The 25212-nt window shown below is 35.9% G+C and overlaps 1 protein-coding gene across 1 annotated transcript in view; it reads right to left on the bottom strand.

Annotated features, from left to right (window-relative positions):
- Nucleotides 1-423: 423 nt before the first annotated feature.
- Nucleotides 424-25212, bottom strand: part of LOC121416152 (serine/threonine-protein kinase ATR-like) — a 63732-nt gene continuing 38943 nt past the window's right edge. Inside the window, exons 35-62 of the mRNA XM_041609629.1 lie at nt 24672-24864; nt 23875-24012; nt 23303-23486; nt 22649-22830; nt 19520-19625; nt 18968-19118; nt 17964-18117; nt 17136-17251; nt 16593-16784; nt 16201-16278; nt 15767-15866; nt 14803-14925; nt 14348-14526; nt 13685-13865; nt 11564-11674; nt 10807-10875; nt 10434-10520; nt 9786-9904; nt 8810-8939; nt 7353-7442; nt 6536-6643; nt 5633-5721; nt 4838-4906; nt 4010-4105; nt 3449-3602; nt 2244-2395; nt 1639-1741; nt 424-1229 (exon numbers count right to left, since the gene is read on the bottom strand). Coding sequence (XP_041465563.1) covers nt 1056-1229; nt 1639-1741; nt 2244-2395; nt 3449-3602; nt 4010-4105; nt 4838-4906; nt 5633-5721; nt 6536-6643; nt 7353-7442; nt 8810-8939; nt 9786-9904; nt 10434-10520; nt 10807-10875; nt 11564-11674; nt 13685-13865; nt 14348-14526; nt 14803-14925; nt 15767-15866; nt 16201-16278; nt 16593-16784; nt 17136-17251; nt 17964-18117; nt 18968-19118; nt 19520-19625; nt 22649-22830; nt 23303-23486; nt 23875-24012; nt 24672-24864 — 3628 coding nt within the window. The 3' untranslated portion in view covers nt 424-1055. The remainder of the gene's footprint in view (nt 1230-1638; nt 1742-2243; nt 2396-3448; nt 3603-4009; nt 4106-4837; nt 4907-5632; nt 5722-6535; nt 6644-7352; nt 7443-8809; nt 8940-9785; nt 9905-10433; nt 10521-10806; nt 10876-11563; nt 11675-13684; nt 13866-14347; nt 14527-14802; nt 14926-15766; nt 15867-16200; nt 16279-16592; nt 16785-17135; nt 17252-17963; nt 18118-18967; nt 19119-19519; nt 19626-22648; nt 22831-23302; nt 23487-23874; nt 24013-24671; nt 24865-25212) is intronic.

Raw genomic sequence — 25212 nt, 5'->3', positions numbered from 1 at the left:
TAAAGGGCACATGCAGCGCTCCCTACCAGCCCCTGTAAATGCCAAAAAGTTTTTCAGAAGCTTGCAATCAAGTTTTCTTAGAATCATTCCTGCCGCCTGCCAATAGAAAGTAACATGCGCAATTTGCAGAGTACCGAATGTGACGTCACGATGTCATGACATCGAATCGGCCGGTTCTAAACTGAGTCGCAGCTGCATGATCGTCAATACACATTTGTATTTGCAAAAATGGTGATGTGTGTTGTCCCTGGTTGTTACCATCATTCTGAGAGTCGTAAAAGGGCGCTGGTTTATAAAGCTAGTCGTAGCTTAAGAGTGACTTTAAGAACGACCGGTGATCCTTGTGGTAAATGTCATCATAAATTGGCAATGTTTTAGCATGTAAGAAAGGATCACCAGTCGTTCTTAAAGTTGCTCCTAACTTACAAACGCTTTATGAAATGGCCCCCTGGTTATTTTGTTTAGAACCAGGCCGCCATGACACCATGGCAACTGACATCATCGATTTGGTACTCTATAAATGGTGATGTCCTTTATATAGGCATTCTTAATTTCTATGATCGAGATGACATAACAACCCAAGCAGCTGGCAAAAAAGAATTTGTGATAGGGTGCACCCCATGATATATTTTGAACTAACTTTTTTGTATTGCCTAAAGTGTATAGTTAATGAATCTTGATGTACCCTTTGCCCAATCGTGTCCCATAGGTTTCAAAATTGGCAATTTTTAGCGGCCATCTTGGCGGCTATCTTGGATTTTTCATGAAAATCAATTATTTTAATATTTTTTGCAGAGACAATGGTAAAATCTTCCATGTAAATGAATACACTTATTACTATACAAGTATGTATACAGCTTCTTGTTTCTTGTCTGTAGCTTCCCGGCTCATGTGATCAAGGCGAAATAACCAAAGATAAAGCATTAACAAAGGTATCTTCACATGTAACCAGTCCATCCAAGTACATCTCACAGAGATTCTTGTCTGTAGCCTCTGATCAGGTGTTCAAGGTGAAATATTCCTACAGTTTACATAAAGTAATGAGAATGGCATGTTCACATGTAAGCAGCCCATCCAATATACATCTCGCATAGATTCTTCTTGTTTGTAGCCTCCCTGATGAGATGGTCAACATGGCCTTCAATGGACAGGGGTAGAGTCCGCGATTTGTTCTTGTTCTTCAAGATGCCCTGCAGTCTCTGCTCTATGTCACGCACATGAACCAATGCCTATAGAAGGAGGAAGATGGATCAGAAATACTGTAGATGTTTGCAAAGAAGCTACCTCAGCACAATTATTAAAAAAAAAATAAAATAATATGCTCACTGAAAGTATTTTGATTGAATCAATTAATTTATTAGTACAAGTTGATTGGTTAAAGATTCTGAACAAAACTGATATTGTAATCACATTCATCACCGATATTTGAAACACCACCACCATTGACCCTATTGTCACCACTACCCACAGAATCATCATCATCAACTTAACAAAATATTCATTAGTCAATGTTCAATCCCATGCATTTGATATACATAATTTATACACAACACATTTTGTGGTAAATTATTCTGAATTCTTTACCTAGTTCTCCATATTGGCTTGAACCACATGTCACAGCATTACGATAAAACTTACTTTTTCATTGTTGATTTCTCCTGATTCACTGAGAGCATTACTTCGTCCTCTGGAAGGTTTACTCCATTCAACCAAAGGATCATAGATAAATGTCTTCAGTACACTGTTGGTATCAAACCCAAAGAGAAACTCATTCAAGATCAGTCTTATGTTCTTTAAATTTGTTGATAAAATCAAGTATTAACTATGTACCTGGTCACAAATACGAAAATACACAGAATATCTTCTTAGGATGAGGTCGATATTTGTAGGCATGTGATTAATCCATCCCTATTTCTCCTAACAAGGAGAAGGTTTACAGTTAACTTTTTTGTAAGTCATGAAAATAAATAAGTGGGATTTTGAAGGCAAGAAAGTAATAAATGAGCGAGGAGAGTATTCCTTCATGACATAAGGTGAAGTTCTTAAAAAAAAAAAAATGTAAACCAGACGAGACAATGATGGCTTGGACCAGAGAGAACATGAGATGAGGAGTCTCCACGGCAAAGAGTAGGTCAGAGTAGATGACTTGACGTTCTAAGCAACTCCCCATCTATTTCTTGCAGTTCCTAATGACATCTTTACATATTCCACATGTATCGATATTGGCGAAATGGCAGGCTTACCTCATGAGTGGATCTCTCTGGTCCCTCATGACTTTCATGGTGCCTTCACAAGCGCGTCTGAACACCCCTTCATATCCCATCGGTCCCATAGCACACACCATGTTGTGAGTTAGACGAAATGGAACTCTCTCAGGCCAGTCAAAGGTCTCACCCTATAAAGACAAAATGCATCAATTCACCATTATTTCTCTATGTTCACATTTTTGCTTCCACGTATATATTATCCACCTCTTTTTGGTCTGGAAAATGTGATATAGAACCAATTTTTATTAACTTGCAAGGGTTTGAATTTAGATCTTGCTCCTCTTACATCATCTCTCTTCATTAACATGTTATTCAACGATTCAAGGTAGAGTTGCCTTTGATTTACCTGAATTTGAATGTATATCGGTGTTGGTAGCAAGGATGTGGTAGTGTGGTTGCAATTTTGTTAGTGATTGTGGCAGTGTTTACAGTATAGGTAATGTGAAAGTGGTGATGATGGTTGCGGTATTGGTGTTTGTTATGGTGGTTGGTGTTGGTCTTGGTATTAATGGATGGTGTGGGAGGGGTTATGTTGGTTCTTGTAACTAAGATTGTTAGCTTGGTATACAGTTGAAGGTGACTTTGGGAAAAGTGGTGATTGTGAATTTGGCATTGGTAGTTGAGTAATGAAGTTATGACAATCGCGGTGATGGTGATGATACAGGTAGCGGAGGTGGTAGTGATGATGGTGGTAGTATTGGTGGTGAAAGATGTGGTAATGCATTTTCGAGTAGCGATTTTCACCAGCTGTGAAAACCATATGGCAATATTTCCTCCACAACTAATATATTTCAAATACTGTCAAGAAATATTCACATGGCATACCACTTTCTCAGCTAAGACTAACAGAATGGAGAGGGGGGGGGATAAAATATTGGTTTAAGAAGAAATCATTATAACCAGTGCCTGGGACCATGGTGAGTTTGATTGGAGTAATTGGAATCGTGTCTGTTTTTTATAGCACTGCAAAACAAATTTTTTTGTCTGACCCCAAAAACTCTTGTAAGGGGGAAGTGATATAAAACCTTGATGGTTTTAATTTTGTGTAATCTTGTGTTGGCAATGTTTATACAATGGACCCAATATCATCTATTCACTGATGATTCAATGTCACAATATTGCAGTATTATTCTGATACTGACAATCCTATGAAATTCCCTGAACATTTAAGTGTATCATACCTTGTTGAAAAGACAGTTAAAGTCAACATGAACACAGTCTCCATTGGTAGAATCAAAGAGGATATTCTCTCCATGCCGATCACCTAGACCAAGGATGTAACCAACCATAGACATCACAGCTGAGGTACGGGCATACGCAAGGCGACTCAGGTACCTAGATGAAAAGTTCAATTCAAAAAGTAAATACCAGCCAGGGCATGTGTATTGATGATGGAAAAAACAGATGGCAATTCTTTTTAACAACTCTTTCTACCTCTTTACTTAAATCTGTAAGCAAACCATGATATGTTGAGATGAATTTTCAGATCTTCATTTTACACAATACCAGATGGTTTTAATAGCAGGTAGGTAGGGACAGAGGGTCATGCAGTTCATACTTAACATAGTATCCAAATTAACTGGGGAGTGTTTCGTGAAACAATAATCAATGATTTTTACTTCAAAAATTGCTATGAGCCAATCAGATTCAAGTACTTGTATAGCTCATATCAGTAGAAATCACAGACTAAGTTTCGTGAAATGTTCCCGTTTGAAACGGAATGACAAGGAAACCATGCTCACCATGATGTAGGATCTGTGAATGTTTTCTGGAACCATTCACCAAAGACTGGAGGATAACGAGGCATCAGTTTATTCTCAAAGATATTTAGCTTCTCTCTGCAAACAAAATAATGTGAGCAAATGTGTAGGGCTGCCAGAGGAGGTGGTTGAAACTATGGTTCCCGAAGTGACGCTGGAATGTGACTATTTTCCTGAGCGGTGCAGCCCTGAAGGAAAATGGTCGCATTCGCAACACTTGAAAGGATCATAGTTTCACCAAACCTCTGATCGAAGGCTGTATATATTTGGTTTATATCCGTCATTCAAATTGAATGATAAGAATATAGATCTAATTGAATGAGTAACAATCTTAGAAAGATAATTCTTTAATTAGCTTTGGTGATATGATTTATCCCCTTTACCACAAATGCCAATCGTGCTTTCACATGAGTTTGGTTTTAGCCTAGCCTCGCCCATAGCCGTAAATATTTTTTTAAGTATTTATGTCTGACATCACGGCTCTCGGTACTATTCCCGGGTTGTGACATCATATTTAGGATTCATGGTATTTTTGCCAATTTTGTAACATCAGTTCAAACTACATGTATCTCAGATTAGGATTGTAATGAATGAGGTAATTCACAATAATGTGATTTACAAAGGGAATGGGATAAACTATGCATGTGGTTTGGCTTCACATTTGGCATAAATTGCATCTTTTCAAGGTAACAACTTTTAAAAGAGCATCTGTCATTAAATTGAAGATACAGGGTAAAGACACACACACACACAAGACATCAAATGAATATTGATCAATACAATTTTACAGAGTTAACATTCTATACTTACTCAAGAGGTGCTGAGAGACTTGGAATCATAGCTTTGAGTTCACTGCCTGATGTATACAAGCCTTTCTCCCTGAGAATATTACAGGATTAAAATTCAATTAAATGGAAGTTGAATTACATTGAGCTGAATTGAAATGAACTAGAATGGATTAAATGGAACAGGTGGGTATTTCACAAAGCTGCTCATGAAATTGTTTGGGGCTGGAATATGTTTTAGGTGCTAAGTCAGTGAGATAGAAATACATCATTCAACACAAAAAAGGGTCACCAGTCATGTATAAAATCATTCCGAGCTTACGGAAAGCTTTATGAAACAGCCACTTGAACTGAAGATAACTGAATCGTATTGAAATGAAATACATTGAACAGAGATATATCAAATCAATGAAAGGCAGGATGTATCACACCATGCATCATAACAAGCTAAGCTAGTCCTATTAAAAAACATAATTTCAAATTAAAATTGAAATATCATACACCCTCATTCTAATCTTCCTCCAAGCCTCAAGAAATCCCTGTCATCTTTACATGGTCACTTACATCTCTGATGAGATTATGATGGAAAGGTTCTGGCAACTTATCAATTAGGGTATATATCCTTTTTTTTAACTCATTAATTAAAGACTTCATGAAAAAATTATTGGGGGAAACCGCAGTGATCTCTCTACATTATAAACAATACAAGCATGAATCAGGGAGACTGTAAACATTGTTGCTTTTAAGAAAACATAGTATGTATCATTTAGGTTTCAGGGACTTGGCATATTAAAGAACATACTATATAATGTGATGTTACCTGTATATTTTATGCAGTATTGGTCTGAGTCCAGCTGTGTTTGGAACCCATTCAATCAAACCACATTCCTCATTCAGTGGGATCACGGTCTAAAATTTAAAAAGCAATTAAACAAAATGCACTTTTCACTGCACAAAAATTGTTTTTACTACTTTATTGTTGAATATAATTTACGGGTATAGAATAGAAATAAATAACTATTTTTCTCAAACTTTAGAATCTATGCTGAATCTGAATTCATTTTTCAAAATTGAATTTCAAGTAATGAATTATCTGTATAATAATTCAATCATCTTTTATTCTTCAAGCTACAGTTTATCAGAAAGTGAATAGACAAGTAATATATAGAGAATGATAAAGAATGTCTTCAGAATTTAGAAATATGATATTTGTATTAAAAAACCCCAAAGAATTTACGTTTCTATCACATTGCCAATTTCAGGGATTTAGGTGACTCTTCTCTTTCAAATTATATTTTGAAATTTAATAATTGATTGCATCAAATATTACCAGGCCTAAATGTTGATGAAGTCTTGCATACATGTAGATTAATTTTAATAATAAGAAAAGATCTAAAATAGATTATAACTCCAAGTAATTTCATCAAATTCTTTGTAGTTTTCCATCTCGTATATCATAACACTTGGTATATTTAATTAGCATTGGCTATATTTACTTTGTATTTGAGACCCCCCCCCCCATCCCTTCACTGCAGTCTTATCACACATATTTGATCTCAATTTTCTAACTACCTTTCCACATAATAGTTTTTCTATCTTTAAATGCTAGATTCACCACTTCACACAATATTTTTTTTTTCATGTAGCTAGTGCTTAGAGACAATACATATTAAGTGCTATATAAATATTATTTATCATTATTATGATTGAAATATTAACTTACATAAGTTCTGATATGTAGCTCTCTTCTTCTGGATTCTACATCCTTTCTTAGACATTTGTTGATGATACCATTGAATTCCATGAGACGATTATCTTTCCTCAGATCATCCTGAAAAGACAGAGGTTACCATATTTAAAGCTGGTATTCATTTAGTTATGGTAATGAGTAAAAAATATGGATCATATGGATGATTTCTGAAAATCCATCAAACAGGAAGTGTCAGCCACATAACTTTTCTTTAAAAGACTGTTAGTGAAAATTAAGACTTCATGAAAGACACTCAACTACCTCTCCCCATAATTTTAATATTTTCAGTCCTCCAAGTTCTTTAACTAGAAATTAATATTTTAAATGATGTGAATAATCATGAATTTCCTCCTATTCCCATAAAAAGTCTTTCTATACAAGATAATAAATAATAAGCAAATTGTTATGATCTGTTTGCAATTCATATAGAGAGCATTCATTTATATTAATTTGTACATATCATCTTTCATTTATTGCAAGTATTATAATATACTTCATACCATCTGGCAATGATCTTAATTGTAGATTTCTAAAAGCTTACTATACATTTAACATGAAATTAAAACAAATTAAAAGCAACCAAAAGATTTGATACATTCACTTTTTTTTGGGGGGGGGGAGAATCGAGCATAAAATTTACAAGAAATTCTTAGGCAAGTTTCATTTAAAGGATTAAAAAAAAAAAAAAAAAAAAATTATAAGGTTAATTTACAATTCAAGTACATCTTGATGACATTCCTATCTTGTGATTTCATTATGCCTACATTCATTCTCTATTCAAATAGCATACCTTTGGTTTACACATCATGACATAGAGTCTACCATCACTTCCCTGTATTCCAATCTTCTTAGGTCTTTGTAAAGATGGAAGCACTTCCACCTGCAATGATAAATCCAGTAAACCTAGTTGTAATTAAGGTAGCCTTTTCAATCAATTGTTGCAAAAGTGCACACTACACTACACTTTTTCATTCTAAGGCATGCACATAAATGTAGCTGGGTTACCCTACTTACATAATATTCATGTCATACAATGTATGTATTCACATTTTTTGGCCAACCATGACCTTCCAGGCTGCAAATAATATTTCAAAATACATCTATTTACTTTGAAATTCATCAACATTTTCCAAATTCATCCAATTACTTTGAAAATCATAAACTTTTGAAATCTTATTGTTCTTAGAATCATATTCTCAATCATACCATCGTTTATCAGTTCATACCATGTGATATATGTAGGGGAAGGCGGGGTAAGTTGTGACACTTTTGCATTTTGCATGTTAGAATTGATATGACTTGTACTATTGTAGAAATAAGTACCTTGCCTTTAAATTTGATTCCTGGGAAATGTTTTTCACCTACATATAACTTTTTAACCCCACACTGAAAGTCATCGTGACCTTTGAAAAAAACGATGTCAAATGGCTCAACTTGCCCCATAAATGGGGTAAGTTGTGCCACCGTCTGGGGTAAGTTGAGCCACAAAAACTATGTACAAAATGTATGGGGGGAGAACCAGCATGTCATTTTTTTGTTTAAAGTCTTTTCACTTGCTACTTCTCTATAAATACTAATGTCCTATAAAAGGAAAAGAGCAGCCATGTTAATTTGCTCCTTTCAGCCTGCATTTCAATCGATTTTTATGGTTTGTTTGTTTTTTAAGATACATTACCATAAGAATTACCATGGCTCAACTTGCCCCATGCTGTTTGGCTCAACTTACCCCAGTCCGAACTTAGTGCGATAATTTTGTATCCACACATTTATTATGCATCCATCATATAAAAGACTATAATAAGAATGAAGATCCATACCTGGACTAACAATGTTGTTATCATGTCTTTACTATATTCAAAGACGTGTGTGTGTATAAAGCACTTATCTATTTCACACTCTTTTTTACTTTTTTGGCTGAAATTCATACTTTTCCCTCTAAAAAACTACTTTTTGTTTCAAAATGGAAAACAATGTGGTGGGGTTAGGGGTCATGCTATGGGTCATCAATACATAACACCACCACAATGTCTGACTCATTCATTATTGGCCTGGGGCTGGTGGCTCAACTTGCCCCTATGCTCAACTTACCCCGCCTTCCCCTATTTGTAGTTGTAGTATATTTTTCTCTGCTGGCAATTGCCATTTTGAGCATATATATATATATATATATACATGTACAAACCCTGACGACCAAGGAATAGGAACAAATTACAAAAGAAATCAAATACTACACATGAAAACACTTACAGTATCATCAAATCCAATGATATAAACCTCAGTCATTGGAAAGGGATCATGAGTATGATGTACTGACTGACTGGTGGGTAGAGTGACTGTCATGGCTGACTGAAGAGGAACGATGATCTTACTGAAGTTGCTGTAATACCATAATAGTAATATTAGGTCTTATACTTGACTATTTCTTAATTTCAGTGTAGGTTTAATAGTTATAAAAGGTCATTATTTGCATGAGATTTAATTGTAATAAACAGGAAGGGATATTTACAATCTATCCTCTGATCTGTGCAATATTTTATGCTTGCACATCAGACCAAATTTGTTTAAAACTTTTATTTATCGAAAAATATCAGCAATACAAACTGATTTTTCAACCAAATTCATATAGAAATGAATAGTATGTAATAACTTCATAAAAAATGAAAATGATAATAATAATAAATAGACTCATATCGTGCCAAATCCACTCTGTAGAGTGCTCAAGGCGCTTATCAGGAAATGATAAAGGAAATTAAGAAGAATTGAAGAGAAACGTTTAAAGGTATTGTTTGAAAGTTTCAGAGGTCAAGCACTGTTTAATGTTTTCAGGTAGGCTATTCCATAACTTGGAGGATAAGTGAACAAATGATCTCCCCCCCCCAGGTTTTGGAAACTTTGGGGGTAACAAGAGAACTGGAAGAGGAGGAAAGTAAGGATCTTGAAGGGGTATAACTTTTGATCAGTGAAGTGAGGTACTGGGGAGAAGAGCCATGGACACAGTGGAAAGTTAACAAAACTATGTCTCTCTTCTTTATACAAAAACCTCCCTGATATAATTTTTAACACAAATACCATAAATGAAAAGCTGAAAACATATAAACATGCAAGGCTCAGAGGGAAAACCTAATATCACACATAAACTACAGTCTAATCACTGCACAAATTTGAATTAAAAACTAAAGTCTTACTGTCCCATCAACCGTAAACAAATTAGATTAGTACCTACCTATCGGCTAGAAGTCTCTTGAGTGATCTGAAATCATTGTTGATGCTGAGTCTTTGACACCCTGTTTCTACCTGTCTATTGCACAGATCTAGTAATCTATCAGTCAGTTTAGTAGCATCCTATTCAGATAATATTCAATGAGAGAAAATGAAGTAATTTATTCATGGCAACCATGACTATTGGATTATTCATAATATAAAAATGGTGTACAGAAACATAACACAGAAGGAATATTGTTTGAACTTTATGTGGAAAGCAGAGTCTTGCTACAGAACTATACTGGTCACTTTGTCACTGAAATCTTGTTTTTGATTAGCTGTAACCAAGGTAGTTACCAATGGAAGGCAAAAATTACCAAGCTGAACTGTAAATATTGAGCACTTGCAAGATGGTATGCATACACAGGGTCTTACTGAAAAACATAAATTATTGAGAAATGCAGGGTGAATCTAAAAATATTACTATCTTCTCATATGATAAGTTGAAAACCGCAATGCAAAATAGAAGACAAAATAAAAACAAAATATAAAATAACTTTGAAATCGACATAAAGAGAAATAATTCAGCATTCAGCCTATCTTCCTGTATTCTACAGCAGAGAAGAATCAGAATTGAATAATGTATTATCATAAGATTGGTGACACTTACATGGATGAATTTCTGCAGCTTCTTATCCAATGTCTTGGCTCGACTGAAGATTTCAGCACATCGCCTCTGCCTCATTTGATACGAACTCTGGAAAGTAAAAAATAATAATCAAAATCAAAGAGTAAACATATTTGTTCATTGATTTGATTATAAAGAGGACCTCCAATAAATAATGATTCATAATTTTAATGATTTTATATATTTCACAATGAATCAAACTCATCAAACGCATTTTCAAAATTTATAACATAAATCTCTATTTGCAGAGCAAGACTTGTTCAATTTTGCTCTATTCATTCAACTTTATGTTGAGATGGACTCGATTGTTAAACTACACTATGGATCTTGAATATGAGAAGTGAACTATGCCTACCTTAGAGACAGCCATTGACATCCACACAGCCTGCTGAGGGAAGGCCACAACCACTCTAGCTATTATCTCCTGAAACAAAGATTCATGTCACAACAATAGTCAAATCAAACAATCATTATACTTCTTCACTATCTATTCTCTCTCCAAAAAAATGATAGGCTGATAAGCATTAACATGGTAGTTACCATTGTACGGTAAAGGTACTAAGTGGAGCGTTGTGGCCCAGTGGATTAGTCTCCGGACTTTGAAACAGAGGGTCGTGGGTTCGAATCCAAGCCATGGCATAATTTCCTTCGGCAAGAAATTTATCCACATTGTGCCGCACTTGACCCAGGTGAGGTGAATGGGTACCCAGTAGGAAGAAATTCCTTGAATGCTCGAGCGCCCGATCAAGGTAGCCGTGCTAAAGCCGGGGTAATAGTAATAGCAGGGCCTGCTGGGAGAACAGTTTTCGGAACTGAAGTGGCTACCCTGGGATTCCATGCAAGTTACCATAATAGTAACTTTTATGTAAGTATGAAAGTTCATCTTTTAATCCACCACACCTCTACTTGTATAAGGCACTGTCTAATCCACTTACAACTATGACTTAATGCAGGAATACTTCTTAACATCATCTTATTCTAATATACCACATTCTTGTTAGAAGACAAATTGATGATGGGATTCAGAAAACTGTTGTGTAATCCTACATGCAGAAAAGCCATAAGACACAAATTTTGTCAAGGTTTCTAATAAAATAAGATAATGGCTTTACCTGTAGCTGAAGGGAGACTTCTTTGTGTGAATGACAGATCCTAGAGATGAGTTGAGAGAAGGATGTCAGAAACTGATATGGGGCTAGCCTATCTGTGAACTCAGCAATGATCTGCAAAGAAACCAATGAAATATAGGGTTGAGAAAATGATGTCAGAAATTGATACAGGGCTAGACTATCTGTGAGCTCAGCAATGATCTATAAAGAAATCAATGAGAATAGGAGTGGGCTATAAATGGGTGATTTTTGGTTTTACTGTGGGAACAGTTTTTTTGTGTTCCTTTTACCTTATCTCAACATGAAATGACAATATTTTTTGTCTCGGGTCCGAGAAAAAAGTGTGCCGGGCCAAAATCCAAAATGGCCGCCAAAACCACCCAAAATCACAGTTTTTGCCACAACTTCTTTATTTGGTGGTCTTTTTCTCTGGTTTTGGTGTCTATTCATATGTTTTAGGGGGCAGGCAATTTGTTTTTCCTATAATTAGCACTTTTAAACCATTATTTGTAGAGTTAAAAGGTAATTATACCTAAATTTTCAAATTTTTATAGCCTTTTTTCAGACAAATATAGGTTTTATTGTCCTGGAGTTCTTGGATATTAGATGGTACGAGGTCAACAATAGCAAGCAGCTTCATAGAGCTATATTGCTTTTATTCCTCTACTGTGGGTTTTACGGATATTTGTGAAATATATCTTATTAAATAAAAAAATGTTAATTATCCATAGGGGCAATACAGTATACAATGTACTGTTACAGTACATACTACACTGCATATTTCCATGCATTGACCACCATGACATATGACAAGGCCTGTATATAAACTATAGTGTCATAGAAATAAGCTCTTAAGGTTTAAAATTAGATTGTGAATTGTGAATTTGATTGCTTGTCAGCTGATGTACATGATGAAACCAGCAACGTGAATTTCACATAAAATATCACATACATGTATCATATACGTACATCACATATCTACATGTAGCCATATCTTCTTCATTTGGAGGCTTTTTTACCTGGTTGTGGTGTCTAATTGGCCTATGTTTATGGGGTCAGGTAACTATATAATCATGGTAATGTTGATCAACAGCCAATCAGAACCAAGGATTCCATGTAAGTTACCATTAAGTTAACATAATGGTAAATTTTTATGCAACGGGACCCAGAATATCTACAGTGTAAATGCCATGATGTGGGGTTAATTACCTTTCTCCGCCCCCTGAATTAGCATATTTGACAAAACATGTCCTCAGTTTCTGAGACAAAACATATCTTCAATTTCTAAGGCATCTAATTCTAAGCCTAAGAGCTCATTTGTTTATACATGCCTTGTCATGGTGGCCAATGCATTTATGCAGTGCAGTATATGTCCAGTACATTGTATACTGTATAGCCGCTATGGATAATTAACATTTTTTTTATTTAAGATATATTTCACAATTATCCGTAAAACCCATAGTAGAGGAATAAAAGCGATATAGCTCTATGAAGCTGCTTGCTATTGTTGACCTCGTACCACCTAATATAGAAGAACCCCAGGACGATAAAATCTACTTTTTGGCTGAAAAAAGGCTATAAAAATTGAAAAATTTAGGTACAACTACCCTTTTACTCTACAAATAATGGTTTAAAAGTATTAATTATAGGAAAAACAAATTGCCTGCCCCCAAATACATATGAATAGACACCAAAACCAAAGAAAAAGACCACCAAATAAAAAAGTTGTGGCCAAAACTGTGATTTTGGGTGGTTTTGGCGGCCATTTTGGATTTTGGCCCGGCACACTTTTTTCTCGGACCCAAGACAAAAAATATTGTCATTTCATGTTGAGATACATTACAAGGAATAAAAAAAAACTGTTCCCATATTGAAATTACAAAAAAAGTATTTTTGACCCATGTATAGCCCACTCCTAATGAGAAACAGAGCTATCAAGTTTAGCTGCTGAGCTAAGAATAAGATATCGAGCACATGGTGAATGGAGTTACAAAACATGGCTGAATAAATTATCAGCCATATATCTAATACACTCAACCTTGTAACAGTACAATTTATTGGGACTGTAGAGGGTGTCTATAGGAATTACAGGTTTCAATAAGCAATGAATTCATTTTTACTGACCTTATGAAGTTTAGCCATGGCCTGTGCAGCTTTGTTGACCTTGTTGCCTTTCTCTAGGTCAGAAACATGAGCACCATAATCTAACCAGAGAGTGAGTAGGCGTGGCATGGACTGGTAGATGTACTGATTACCATACATCAAAGATTGACCAAAGTTCTTCACTACATGTACAACAAACTCCCTGACAATACAAGTGAGAAATAAAGGGCCAATATCATTATTGTAACTACCTGTACCATGGTAAGAGGCCTCAGCAGGAAATCATAATCATGGATTCCATTGACATGAAATAATGAGAAAGTAAAATATGTTTAAAGTCTTTATGGAACAGGCCCATGATGGTATACAACTTGGATGAACTTGAATAATGAGATTTATGACAAAGACTGATGATGGAGACTTTTCAAATAAATTAATACAAAACTAAAAGTCTGATTTCATAAATACAGATAAAAAATGTGAGAAATTCTGATTTAAAACAAAATCCTATCTGTTATCATTATTATAAATTTACATGTCCTTTCTCAATGCTAATTTCAAAGTGAACATTAAAGTTTAAGTGCTTCTAAGTTTCACACTTCTAATAAGCCCAATAAACTCGGTTTAATCTCCGATCTTAACACTCCTAAATAATCATATTACTAAAAGGCTTTGAATTTTTACCCTGCTTTCTCTGGTCTATCTGCAAAGCTGAGCATCAGACGGTCATAGTACTTGGCCAGATAGAAGTGACCATCTTCCCATTCTGAGTTGACCTCGGTCACTGACATGTATTGCTTCATTACAGAGTTACTCTGAAACTTGGCTGTGTCCTCCATGAAGCGACCAACCAGCAGCAAAGCCTTCAAATAGATTGTTAAAAGTGGAGAAAAGCAACCACATTTATACAAATCATATCACAACTTTTAAAACGTCTATTTTGGGGAGGATCAATGGTTTCATTTCTTGAATATTTCTGACAAAAAAAGGGGAAAAGACGTTATCACTTCAATAAAAGGAAATAATTTCCCACAAAAGGGCGATAAACAAATCTTTATGATTGTTTCATTTAGAAATTTGCCAATTTTTTTTAAATTATTAAACTTATACACTAAACATTAAAAAAATAATATTTTAACCTTTGAATGGGCTAGCCTCTGTGCCTTTGCCTCTGGTGATTTGTCATTGTGTAGATGGTTGCCATGGGAGAAGTGCTTGGCCACGCCCTTCTGCAGGTCAATCAAAGCTTGATGGCAGTCACCCTGTACAGAAAAGAGACATTACATAGACACTGATCAGCTCTCATGGAAAATTTTCACATCATTCACATGTTAACTAAGGAACAGGGGGCCAAGTTAAGAGCAACTTTAGGAACGACTGGTGAACCTTTCTTACGTGCTAAACCAACACCAATGAACATTTCGATGTATACTATTTACCACAAGAATCGTCGTTCGTTCTAAAAGTCGCTCTTAACTTAGAAACAGCTTTATGAAACACTCACCAGGTGTGGTTCTGCACCAAGAATTGAATCTAGTTTTGTAAATGGCAGACCTTTTGTATTGATATGTATATTCCATCCATTGCTTTACATGGCATAATTACATCACTTTCTGTCTCATAATGTGCCCAAATCAAGGCAAAGAAGTTTTGTCAATGCTAAACCCTTATTGTGCATATTTTTCATGGCTCTTCACAAAATTTAGTGCAAGCAAATTATTAGCTTCTGACAAGATCTGTTTCAAAACAACAAAACTTTACAGCTACTTGGCCAAATACCATTTGGTCTAATTCCCAGATTATCTAATACTACTATGACTTAAAGTCTTACATATGTAAGATTGCTGTATAAAACAAGAGGATTGGAACTTTGCTATCAATACACAATTGTTTCCAAATAAATGTTTTGGAAGTGAAAGACTCACTAAGAAAGTGAATAAAAATTGCAATACCAAAGTAAATGGATCAAAACAGCATTCTTATATGATTGTGTGGGTGATTTATTATTGGTAGATGTATATGTTGACATATAACAATCACTCTTGACTATCCATATACTTTTTATTTTAAATATGTATGTGAGCAACAACTCTGAGATATTACCTTCCCCCAAAGCCACTTTGCTTTCTCGATGCACAGTTCTGGCAAGGAGTAGAGTCCGGCATTTAGGAGAGAACTATAGGCACCCTGGAGATGACCCGCCCTTTACATTAAAATCAATAAATGAAAGAATTAATCAATCAAACAATCATCAGATTAGTTAACAAACGAATGAATAAATGGTTGGCAGGTTGATTGATTGAACAAATAAAAGAATAATGAAGGAAAGACGACATGAATAAATTTATTTTGAATAAAGGAACAAACTCTGAATTTCGTATCCTTTATGCATCCTGTGACTGACTCTCATTATGAAAACCTGAAACAAAAAAATGATTCAATGTACTTTATTGTGTATATTACTGCATGCTGTTAAAAAAGACAAAGTTTGTTAACATCAACAGTACACAGAAGGTAAAAACAAATTAACTACTCACTTTCTTGCAACTTTAGCACTCTTCAGCCAGCAGTAACCGATGTCTTTATCCAGCTCTGCTCTCTCTGTGTTCGGAGGGCTGGAACAAACCAAATAACAATTCTCAATGAATGTAAATAAAAATGACCATATCTAAATCCTAACTCATGAAATGATGGAAATTAATAAAAGGATATCATTAAACTGTTTCAATTGAAAAGAATCAAATACAGTAGCTTTGAATTACTAGAAATACATATAGGTCTCTAATAGCCAGGATCATAATTTAACAAAAAAAAATTGACACATTACAAGGGGTTTAATAAATTTCACATATCAGCTGATTTTTAACCTGTTATTTATGCAATTATTCTTTTAAAAAATAAACTGAACAATTTTCTAAGTGTGTCTTACTTGTTAAGTCCTAGTATACTCCTTCTTAGACATAGCATTGGTTCTTGTGTTCTGAATGATGATTGGGCCATAGTTTGCCTGGCATCCCACCACTCCATCAGCTCAGCTTGTGATTGGCTCTTACTATCACCCCCAGCAGAGAATCCAAGGAGATTGGTGACCCCTAGATCCAGGTCACAGAGCATGTGCAGTCTGCAACATAAACCAAAACGGAAATTGTACATGTAAAACATTCAACAAGGAAGATGTAGAGTAGGGTAGGTCCATGCAACTGATATGACAGTTTTCGAAGCATCACACTTTAAAATGTAAAGTATTCAAACAGTTCTTGCTGAGTTCATTTGACACATTCAACATTCTGTTCTATCCAAAATCAATCTGCCAAAATATTTTGAACACTTGTAGAGAAAATGCACTTAGTAAAGTACACAATATCATGTCTGTCACGAGACACAAGTGCAAAAAAAACTACTAAAATTGTGCATTTCAACTGGCTGAGAGCAGATTTTCAATAATTTTCGTTTCTTTGGGAGTGTATCCTACCTTGCTATATATTCATATGCTCTTTGATATGAGCCTTTCTCCATGCTTGCAGCTGATAGTGGCCCCATCTGAGCACTTCTAGCCAGCTGTAACTGAGTTCGGAACTCTTCTTGATTCTGGGTGATCAATAAAAGTATACACCACACTTATCATAACAAATATGCTATAGAAAGGCTTATTAAAGGTCATGTCTAACAAATATGATGGAATATGAATCAATAGAGAAAAATCATACCAAGAAGAATGAGAAGAAATTTCATGCCTACTGGAACTGGGTGCCCCCCCCCCCGAACAAACAAATGAATTTCAAAATAAATTTCAGAATGAATTTCAGAATAAAAGCTAAGTCTACCAAATATGAAGGAGCATTAATCAAGAGAGAAAAAAAAAGTTAAATATCATTGAAATTGGATGAATATTGACAAATTTCCAGTTCCAAGTTGTAGCACAGTAGATGAAAATACTTTGAACCTTGGTTAACTTGGCTTGACCAAAGTTATAACACTTCATTTATACTGTCTTTCATGTTAACTTCCTCATTTTGCTACCAATGGTGGCATCTAGGAGGGACGTCGACAATGCTACCCCACCAAGAACCTTGCCTCCACAACCCCCACCCCTCCCCCTCGAGCTCCTAGATTACAATTTTGTTTAATAGAGAAATTATCATTCTTAGCACACAAGTAACAATGTGGATAAGTATACAAGCAATAATTTTGTTTAGTATAAATCAAGCAATATTTTTGTCTGTGCCCTATATTTTTCTTTTGCCTTCCCAATTACCCCCTATTTTAAAAATCCTAATTCAACAATTGATTCCTCACATACCCCTTCTCTAGCAGCCAGTAATGTCTTCCCCAGGAGAATGTTCCAATCACTGTTGTGTCCTTCATGTTTGAGATTGGATTCAAGATCATCCCATTTAGCTAGCTTCCAGCATGCCTCAACACGATAGGAATTCAGTTGGCTTGACCAGTCTGACCTAAGGGGGGCATAAAGAGGTATGCCTCACATTTACAATTTATTGAATTCAACTTTTGTTGTACATGGTACACCAAAGGCTTTCCAGTTGGGCTTAACGGAACAATCAATCGTAGGTTTTATGGAAAGATGTCAAGAATGGGCCATGTTTCATAAACATTGATAACAATGGGAAGTTAAAAGCAATTTCAACAATAATAGAAATAGTTCCGAATGTCTTTGAACAAATTTGTCCTTGAATTTGCAATTGATAATGGTTTAAGAAACAGGGTTCTGTGTTTGTAAAGGGGGGGGGGGTATCTGGTCTTATAGGCCTGTGTTCTGAACTAGGGTTTAAATTAAACCCTGTGTTGAGGTTTAACTATGGAGAGCAATTGGAGCACAAATCCCTAACAGTACACATTCAATTTACTAACTCACATGACACCTAAATTGTTCATAATTGTCTCGGAATGATAACTGAAGTATTTTTCATCATTATGAAAGCAAAAAAAACAAAATAGCAAACATAGGAAATACACAATATAAACATATTTTTTTTATTTTTGGCTTCCATTATTTCAACGCAGATTTAGATCGTGGTCTCAGTTAAACCTGACTTCAGAATACAGGCCATAGTGTCTCCATCTTGCAAATGTTGACTGTCTCTGTGATCGGAGTTCCCCCCCCCCCCATAACGAGTTGGATGTTGTGATAGGTTTTGGTGTTCTGATTAAAGAAAAAGACTAGGATTAGACTAACAATTAGTAGTGGGTGTATATACTTGGCTTAATAATGTGCACATTTTCAACAAGAGCCATTGGTAACAGAGCAAATGTCATGGCATTGTCCATCCTTCCCTCCTACTGTACCTTTGTGAGAGCACCCCATTAACATGAACCAATGCAGTATTGAGCTGACCAAGGTCAAGGAGACATCTGACCAGCCCTTTATGATGACCCATCTCTCCTGTCTCAAGCTGTGTAGCTCTCTCATAACATGCCACTGCATCCTGAAGGTTACCTGAATGAGATTATGAAAATACCTTATTGAGATACGTACATGGCTAAGGCACAAATTTTTAATAAATATTGATAAGTCAAGTTTGGTTGAGCAGTGGCTTCAAAATAATGAACATATGCTGTGTTTTTATAGTTTTGCATTTTTACACAGCACTTATCAGATCTTTAGATCTCTAAATGCTTTATAAAATTGTTACTACATTGTTCATTAAATTCAATTCAGTATCCAAAATCACGAAGGGTAATGGGAGATTCTGGCCCTCTGCACATTCCCCATACAAATTGGGGGGCAAAGATTTTATTATATAAAGTCGCCCATGACCTCTCACAAAAATTATTACAAACCTATGTTAAACAAAATGGCAAAATGAATAGATTTCATTAGAATATGTTCGTGCATACCTGTGCTCTCATGGTCATGGATCTGTTCTCTGAAGCTGGGTTCTTGGAGTCTGATCGCAGACACCCCTAATACACCATCAGGTTCATCCATAGCTATGTATAGTTTCTAAAAAGACCAATGGTGTAACAGTGTTTATGAACACATGATGGTACATGTACTCATCTTAAAGCCCCAGTCAGATATAGAGCCCGGACCATCCCGGATCTGATCCGGGGTGGTCCGGGGAGAGATCCGTGTTGGCGCCTTGGGCATCCTTGGAGGTCCGGGGTGGTCCGTGTTGGTCCTTGAACGTCCGGGAGGCCAACACGGCAGTTTTTTACTGTCAAAAACATCCGGCGTCATCCGTGGACTGCCGGGTTGGCAAAGCCATCTGGGATGGTCCGTGTAGGTCCGTGTGGCTGCCGTGTAGGTCCGTGTAGGTGCCATGTAGGTCCGTGTGGCTGCCTGGAGTATCCTTGGCAGTCCGTGTTCTTTTTCCCATCAAATCTTTACAACGCTATTTACTTTATGAACTTTTTAGTAGTTGACAGTCGACACAAACATGCTTAATTTATTTATGATTAAATAATTCAGGATATTTTATTACACTTTGGAGATTGGCCCCAACCTAATATTGTAAACTTAGTGCATGTATGAATAATTCGTTTTCTCTTTTTTTTCTATTATTTACCCCAACTTTTCTGTTATTATTATATCACATTTCATTTTTTTTAATATGTTATATGTATATGTTATGTACCTGTTACATCGAAATTGTACATTAAGTTTTATACTACTGCCCTTCATCGACACTAAAATTTATGTGTCATGACCTGATTTTTATTATGTTTTTATTGAATTGGAAAAATTCTTTCCTTTATTGTGATTTCAATAAAGTGATATCAAATCAGTGGCGTACCTAGGATTTTCCACAGGGGGGGGGGGCAAAATTGTCCGCCACACCCACTTAGAACAAGTGGAATGCCTCTGGCCGTCTCACCTGCATCACGCGGTTCAATATAGCAGCAGTGCTGACTTTGAATACTACTCTAACTCGCACAAGATGTTCAGAGATACATGGTTACTCTTATGTCCACTTTTTATGAACTAGACCAATAAACTTACAGAGATATGATGGTTATTCAACAAAAAACCCCAACATGGCCAAAGTTCATTGACCTTACATGACCTTTGACCTTGATCATGTGACCTGAAACTCGAACAGGATGTTCAGTGATACTTGATTACTCTTATGTACAAGTTTCATGAATCAGATCCATAAACTTTCAAATTTATGATGGTAATTTAACAGATACACCCTATTCGGCCAAAGTTCATTGACCTTTGACCTTGGTCATGTGACCTGAAATGCGCACAGGATGTTCAGTGATACTTGATTACTCTAATGTCCAAGTTTAATGAACTAGACCAATAAACTTTCAAAGTTATGATGGTAATTCAACAAATACCCCGATTCGGCCAAAGTTCATTGACCCTAAATGACCTTTGACCTTAATCATGAGACCTGAAACTTGCACAAAATTTTTCAGTGATGCTTGATTACTATCATGTCCAAGTTTCATGAATCAGATCCATAAACTTTCAAAGTTATGATGGGAATTCAACAGATATCCCCAATTCGGCCAAAGTTCATTGACCCTAAATGACCTTTGACCTTGGTCATGTGACGTGAAACTCATGCAGGATGTTCAGTGATACTTGATTAACCTTATGTCCAAGTTTCATGAACTAGGTCCATATATTTTCTAAGTTATGACGTCATTTCAAAAACTTAACCTCAGGTTAAGATTTGATATTGACGCCGCCGCCGTCGCCGTCGGAAAAGCGGCGCCTATAGTCTCACTTTGCTTCGCAGGTGAGACAATAAAAAAAACTGTTTTCAATCACAAATAAAGGATTTCGTACCCGAAAAAAAATTGACAAGCAAAAAAAAAGGTTTTCAATCACAAATTGGAAGTTTTTATATCTTTTTTAAAAACATCATAATATAATGTTGCGACAAGGATGAGAAAAAAAATGAATAAATGAATGAATAAGTAAATAAATAGATAAATGAATAAATAAATAAATTTTAGCTCATTATTATGAGCAGATTTTAATTTGCCGTGCTGGTCAATATAGCTGCCGTGTTGATCCTTGAGCTGACGTGTTCATCCTTGAGCTGACGTGTTGGTCCGTGTAGCTGACGTGTTGATCCGTGTAGCTGACGTGTTAGTCCGTGTTGCTGACGTGTTGGTCTGTGTTTCTGACGTGTAGATCCGTGTTACTGACGTGTTGGTCCGTGTTGACGACGTGCTCTGCCGGCATGGTCCGTGTAGATCCGTGTGAAGCTGCCGTGTTGATGCCGTGTTTACAGTCATCTGGGGCAAAACTATCCCGGACCTCCCCGGATCATGCCGGCATTGCCGTGTTGATCCGTGAGGATCCGTGTCTATATGTGACTGGGGCTTAAGTCTGATTGCAGATGTCCCAAATACGGTTTATTTTCAATTCGTCTAATAAGCAACTCGTCTACTTTCATTTGGTCTACTATCAGTTCGTCCACTATCCACATGGTCTCATTGTCGTTTCGTCCATTCGCCATTCCGTCTAATACCCAGTTGGTACAATAGCCATTTAATCTATATACCATTTGGTCTAATTGGACTGAGTGTTAATTGGGTGAATAAAATGGATATTAGACCAACTGGCTGTTGCTGAGACAAAATGTTCATAGACGAAGTGATGATTGGACATATTGGTTATTTGAACGAATGGTTGTTAGATGAAATGTTGATGGATGGAATGGCATTAGTCTAAATGAAGGTACGTCATGTGGTGACTGGACGAGTTGGCACTGAACCCCTAATACACCACTAAGTTCAACCATAGCTATGTACAGTTTCTATAAAGACCAATAACATTATATCACAGTGTTTATGAATAAATGAAAGTTATCATCTTGAGTCTGGTCACAGACACCCTTATTACACAAACCAATTCATCCATAGCTAAGTACAGTTTATACAAAGACCAATAATAATCAAATAATGATAATGGGTAATGCTCTACAATTATTACCACAGCATTAGCATAGATACCTATAGGGAGCCTTAAAGCCTTTCAAGGAATTTGGGATATTACCATACCTGCAGAAAACCCAAATGGTTTTGAACATCTTGATTGTTTGAAAAGATGTAACTCTCAAAGTGCATCAGAGATCTGGCATAGGCTCGGCAGTTGAAGGACGCCCTCGCTAGGATGTCCTGTGGGATTTCCTGTAGGAACACCTTCACACATTCAAGGTATCTTCCAATAGAGGCTATTTCACCTGCAATATACAAGCATTGTCAAACTTCAATAGCATCACAACAGTCAATTCTAAATATCATTTACAACTGCAATACAATAAAGGACATAATTCATTTTCATTTACTTGATGTAAACCTTACCTAATTTACAAAAGAACCCACCTAATTTACAAACGGAATACAGAATAACTAACAATGATGCATATCACACAACATACAACATCAAAGATCATGATGATTATTTTGAAATTCAATATATCATGAGGTAGGAAAGTCAATTAGGCTGAACTTGCAAGAAAAGCAATATCTTTTTTACATATTCATAATCTAATAAGTGATGGTGAGAATGCAGATAAAAATGGAAAGAGGCAGAACTCAGAGAAAGAAAGGAGAGAAAGATGGAGGTGAAAACAAGGTGGAGAGGAGGGGGGGGGGAGAAAAAGATAAAGAAAGAAAGAACAGAAAATCTAAAAGCCACTCTCTCAAACTCACTAGAGTTGCTTGCCCCTCGCCTACTCTTGGCAGCCTGAAGGATCTGCATACGTTGTCTCTTCCAGTTAGTCAGGTGATCAAGAACAGAGAAGACCGTCTGAGCGCTCATGTGACGATCTTCACTAGGTCTCTGATCTTCTACTCTCTCTGCATGGGTCAGTACAGCCAGAAGCTCATTCTGAATCTATAATTCAATCGATAAATGACTATGTTGGACCCTGATTTATTACACTTCTTATGATAATAAGTTTTAACTCTAGGTTATCAGCTACTGAAATTCTGCATTTTTATTAATCAAGAGAATGTTTGTCATAGATTTCATGAAATTGCAGTGAAACAAGGCAAAATGATTATTAGAGTAAAGATTGATAAGAAACAGGGGAAGGGTCTTTTAAAAATGAAGCATACAGTAATTTTAGTCTTTTAATGGAATCTTAAAAACCTAATTCCCATTCAAGAATTGTTGAATGCAGAAGTTTTCTATAATGAAAAGCCAAGCAAGACCAAGTGATTTTTGTCATAAGTTGATGGAATAAATACTCTAATGCTATGAAGACATCTGAATTCCAAACCTCTTGCTTATCATCATCATTGGCATCAAGTAGTGCATAGAGTAGTGTGTATGGAAGCAGAAACATGGCTGTGTGGATGTCATGTTTAATGATCATGCTACACGCTCGGAAGATACGACCAGGCTTGGTGGCTTTAACCTAGGCAATCAAAAAAGACAGGATACAAACAAACTTGGTATAAATGATGTTCATATTGTTATTATCTTGTGAAGCAAAACATTCAATCATACATGTATGTATGATTAAATTTATCAATAAATCACACAATTTCCAGATATCTAGGATTATTTCATATTAAAAACCAAAGCAAAACTATGGAAGCCTTTGGAATAACCAAGAGTCTGATGATTTAGCTTACATGGTAGTTTGTCTGGTATCTGGAATTGAATTAAATAAATCATATGTTGGATATTACAGAAGAGTGATAATTTTCTCAACCACCAATTGATATCAAATTAAGACTGAGAATAAGATATAATTTAATTTTCTTATATTATTTTATTACAAGCATGCCTTGACATTTTTCATCCTTTAGCTGCATCCAAGAAACCCATTTTTAAATGCCACAAAGTGACCAACCTTTTTGCATGTCCAACCACAATATCACTTCACTTTCTGAACCCTCAAGCCATAATCATTTGAGAGCATTGCACCTCATATGATGCATGAAGACAAATCATTGGGAAAAGTTTAGCATATGGGGGGGGCGGTCAGACATATATCTTTCATGGAACTGTCCTAAAGACCTCAGGCTCCTACAGTGACATACAATGTACACATACATAAGCCAGTCTTACCTTGGTGACCAGGTAACTGGTCCAGGTGCACACCCAATCTTTGAAGGTCTTGACCTTCTTGCTGCGATATATGGGGTGAACAGTCACTTTGCTGATAGATGAAGCTGCTGAGGGAATGTACTTGGTGGTTTGGAGAGGGGATAAGATTTCCTGGATGTGCTCGGGGAAGCGCTGCCACAGTTGCCTGCCAGGTCTAAAACGCAAGATACATTTAACCTGCGATACAGTTTGTTCTTGATACTGTTTGCTAAATAGTCATAAAAGTGTAAAATTACATTTAATAGGTCTATCACTTCAAGGACAAATTGTTACAGATTTTCTTCTGAACAGCTTGACAAATGATTAAACATGGTGTAATCATCTGAAGAAAGGTGCAGGGGGGACCAATGGGATTTAGTAAAAATGGAAATGATTTGTACGGCCTTACATATATATATAGAGAAAACTTCCATAAAAATTTTAAAAAGGCAGCCACAAAACACACCTCAAAAGCAACTCAACATTCTTTACAAACAATAATATCACTTCATGATAAACACCA

The sequence above is a fragment of the Lytechinus variegatus genome, chromosome 5 (assembly GCF_018143015.1).
Source record: "Lytechinus variegatus isolate NC3 chromosome 5, Lvar_3.0, whole genome shotgun sequence".
Taxonomy (NCBI): Eukaryota; Metazoa; Echinodermata; class Echinoidea; order Temnopleuroida; family Toxopneustidae; genus Lytechinus; species Lytechinus variegatus.
The sequence above is the reverse complement of the archived record's forward strand: the minus strand, read 5'-3'. Positions and strand labels throughout refer to the sequence as shown.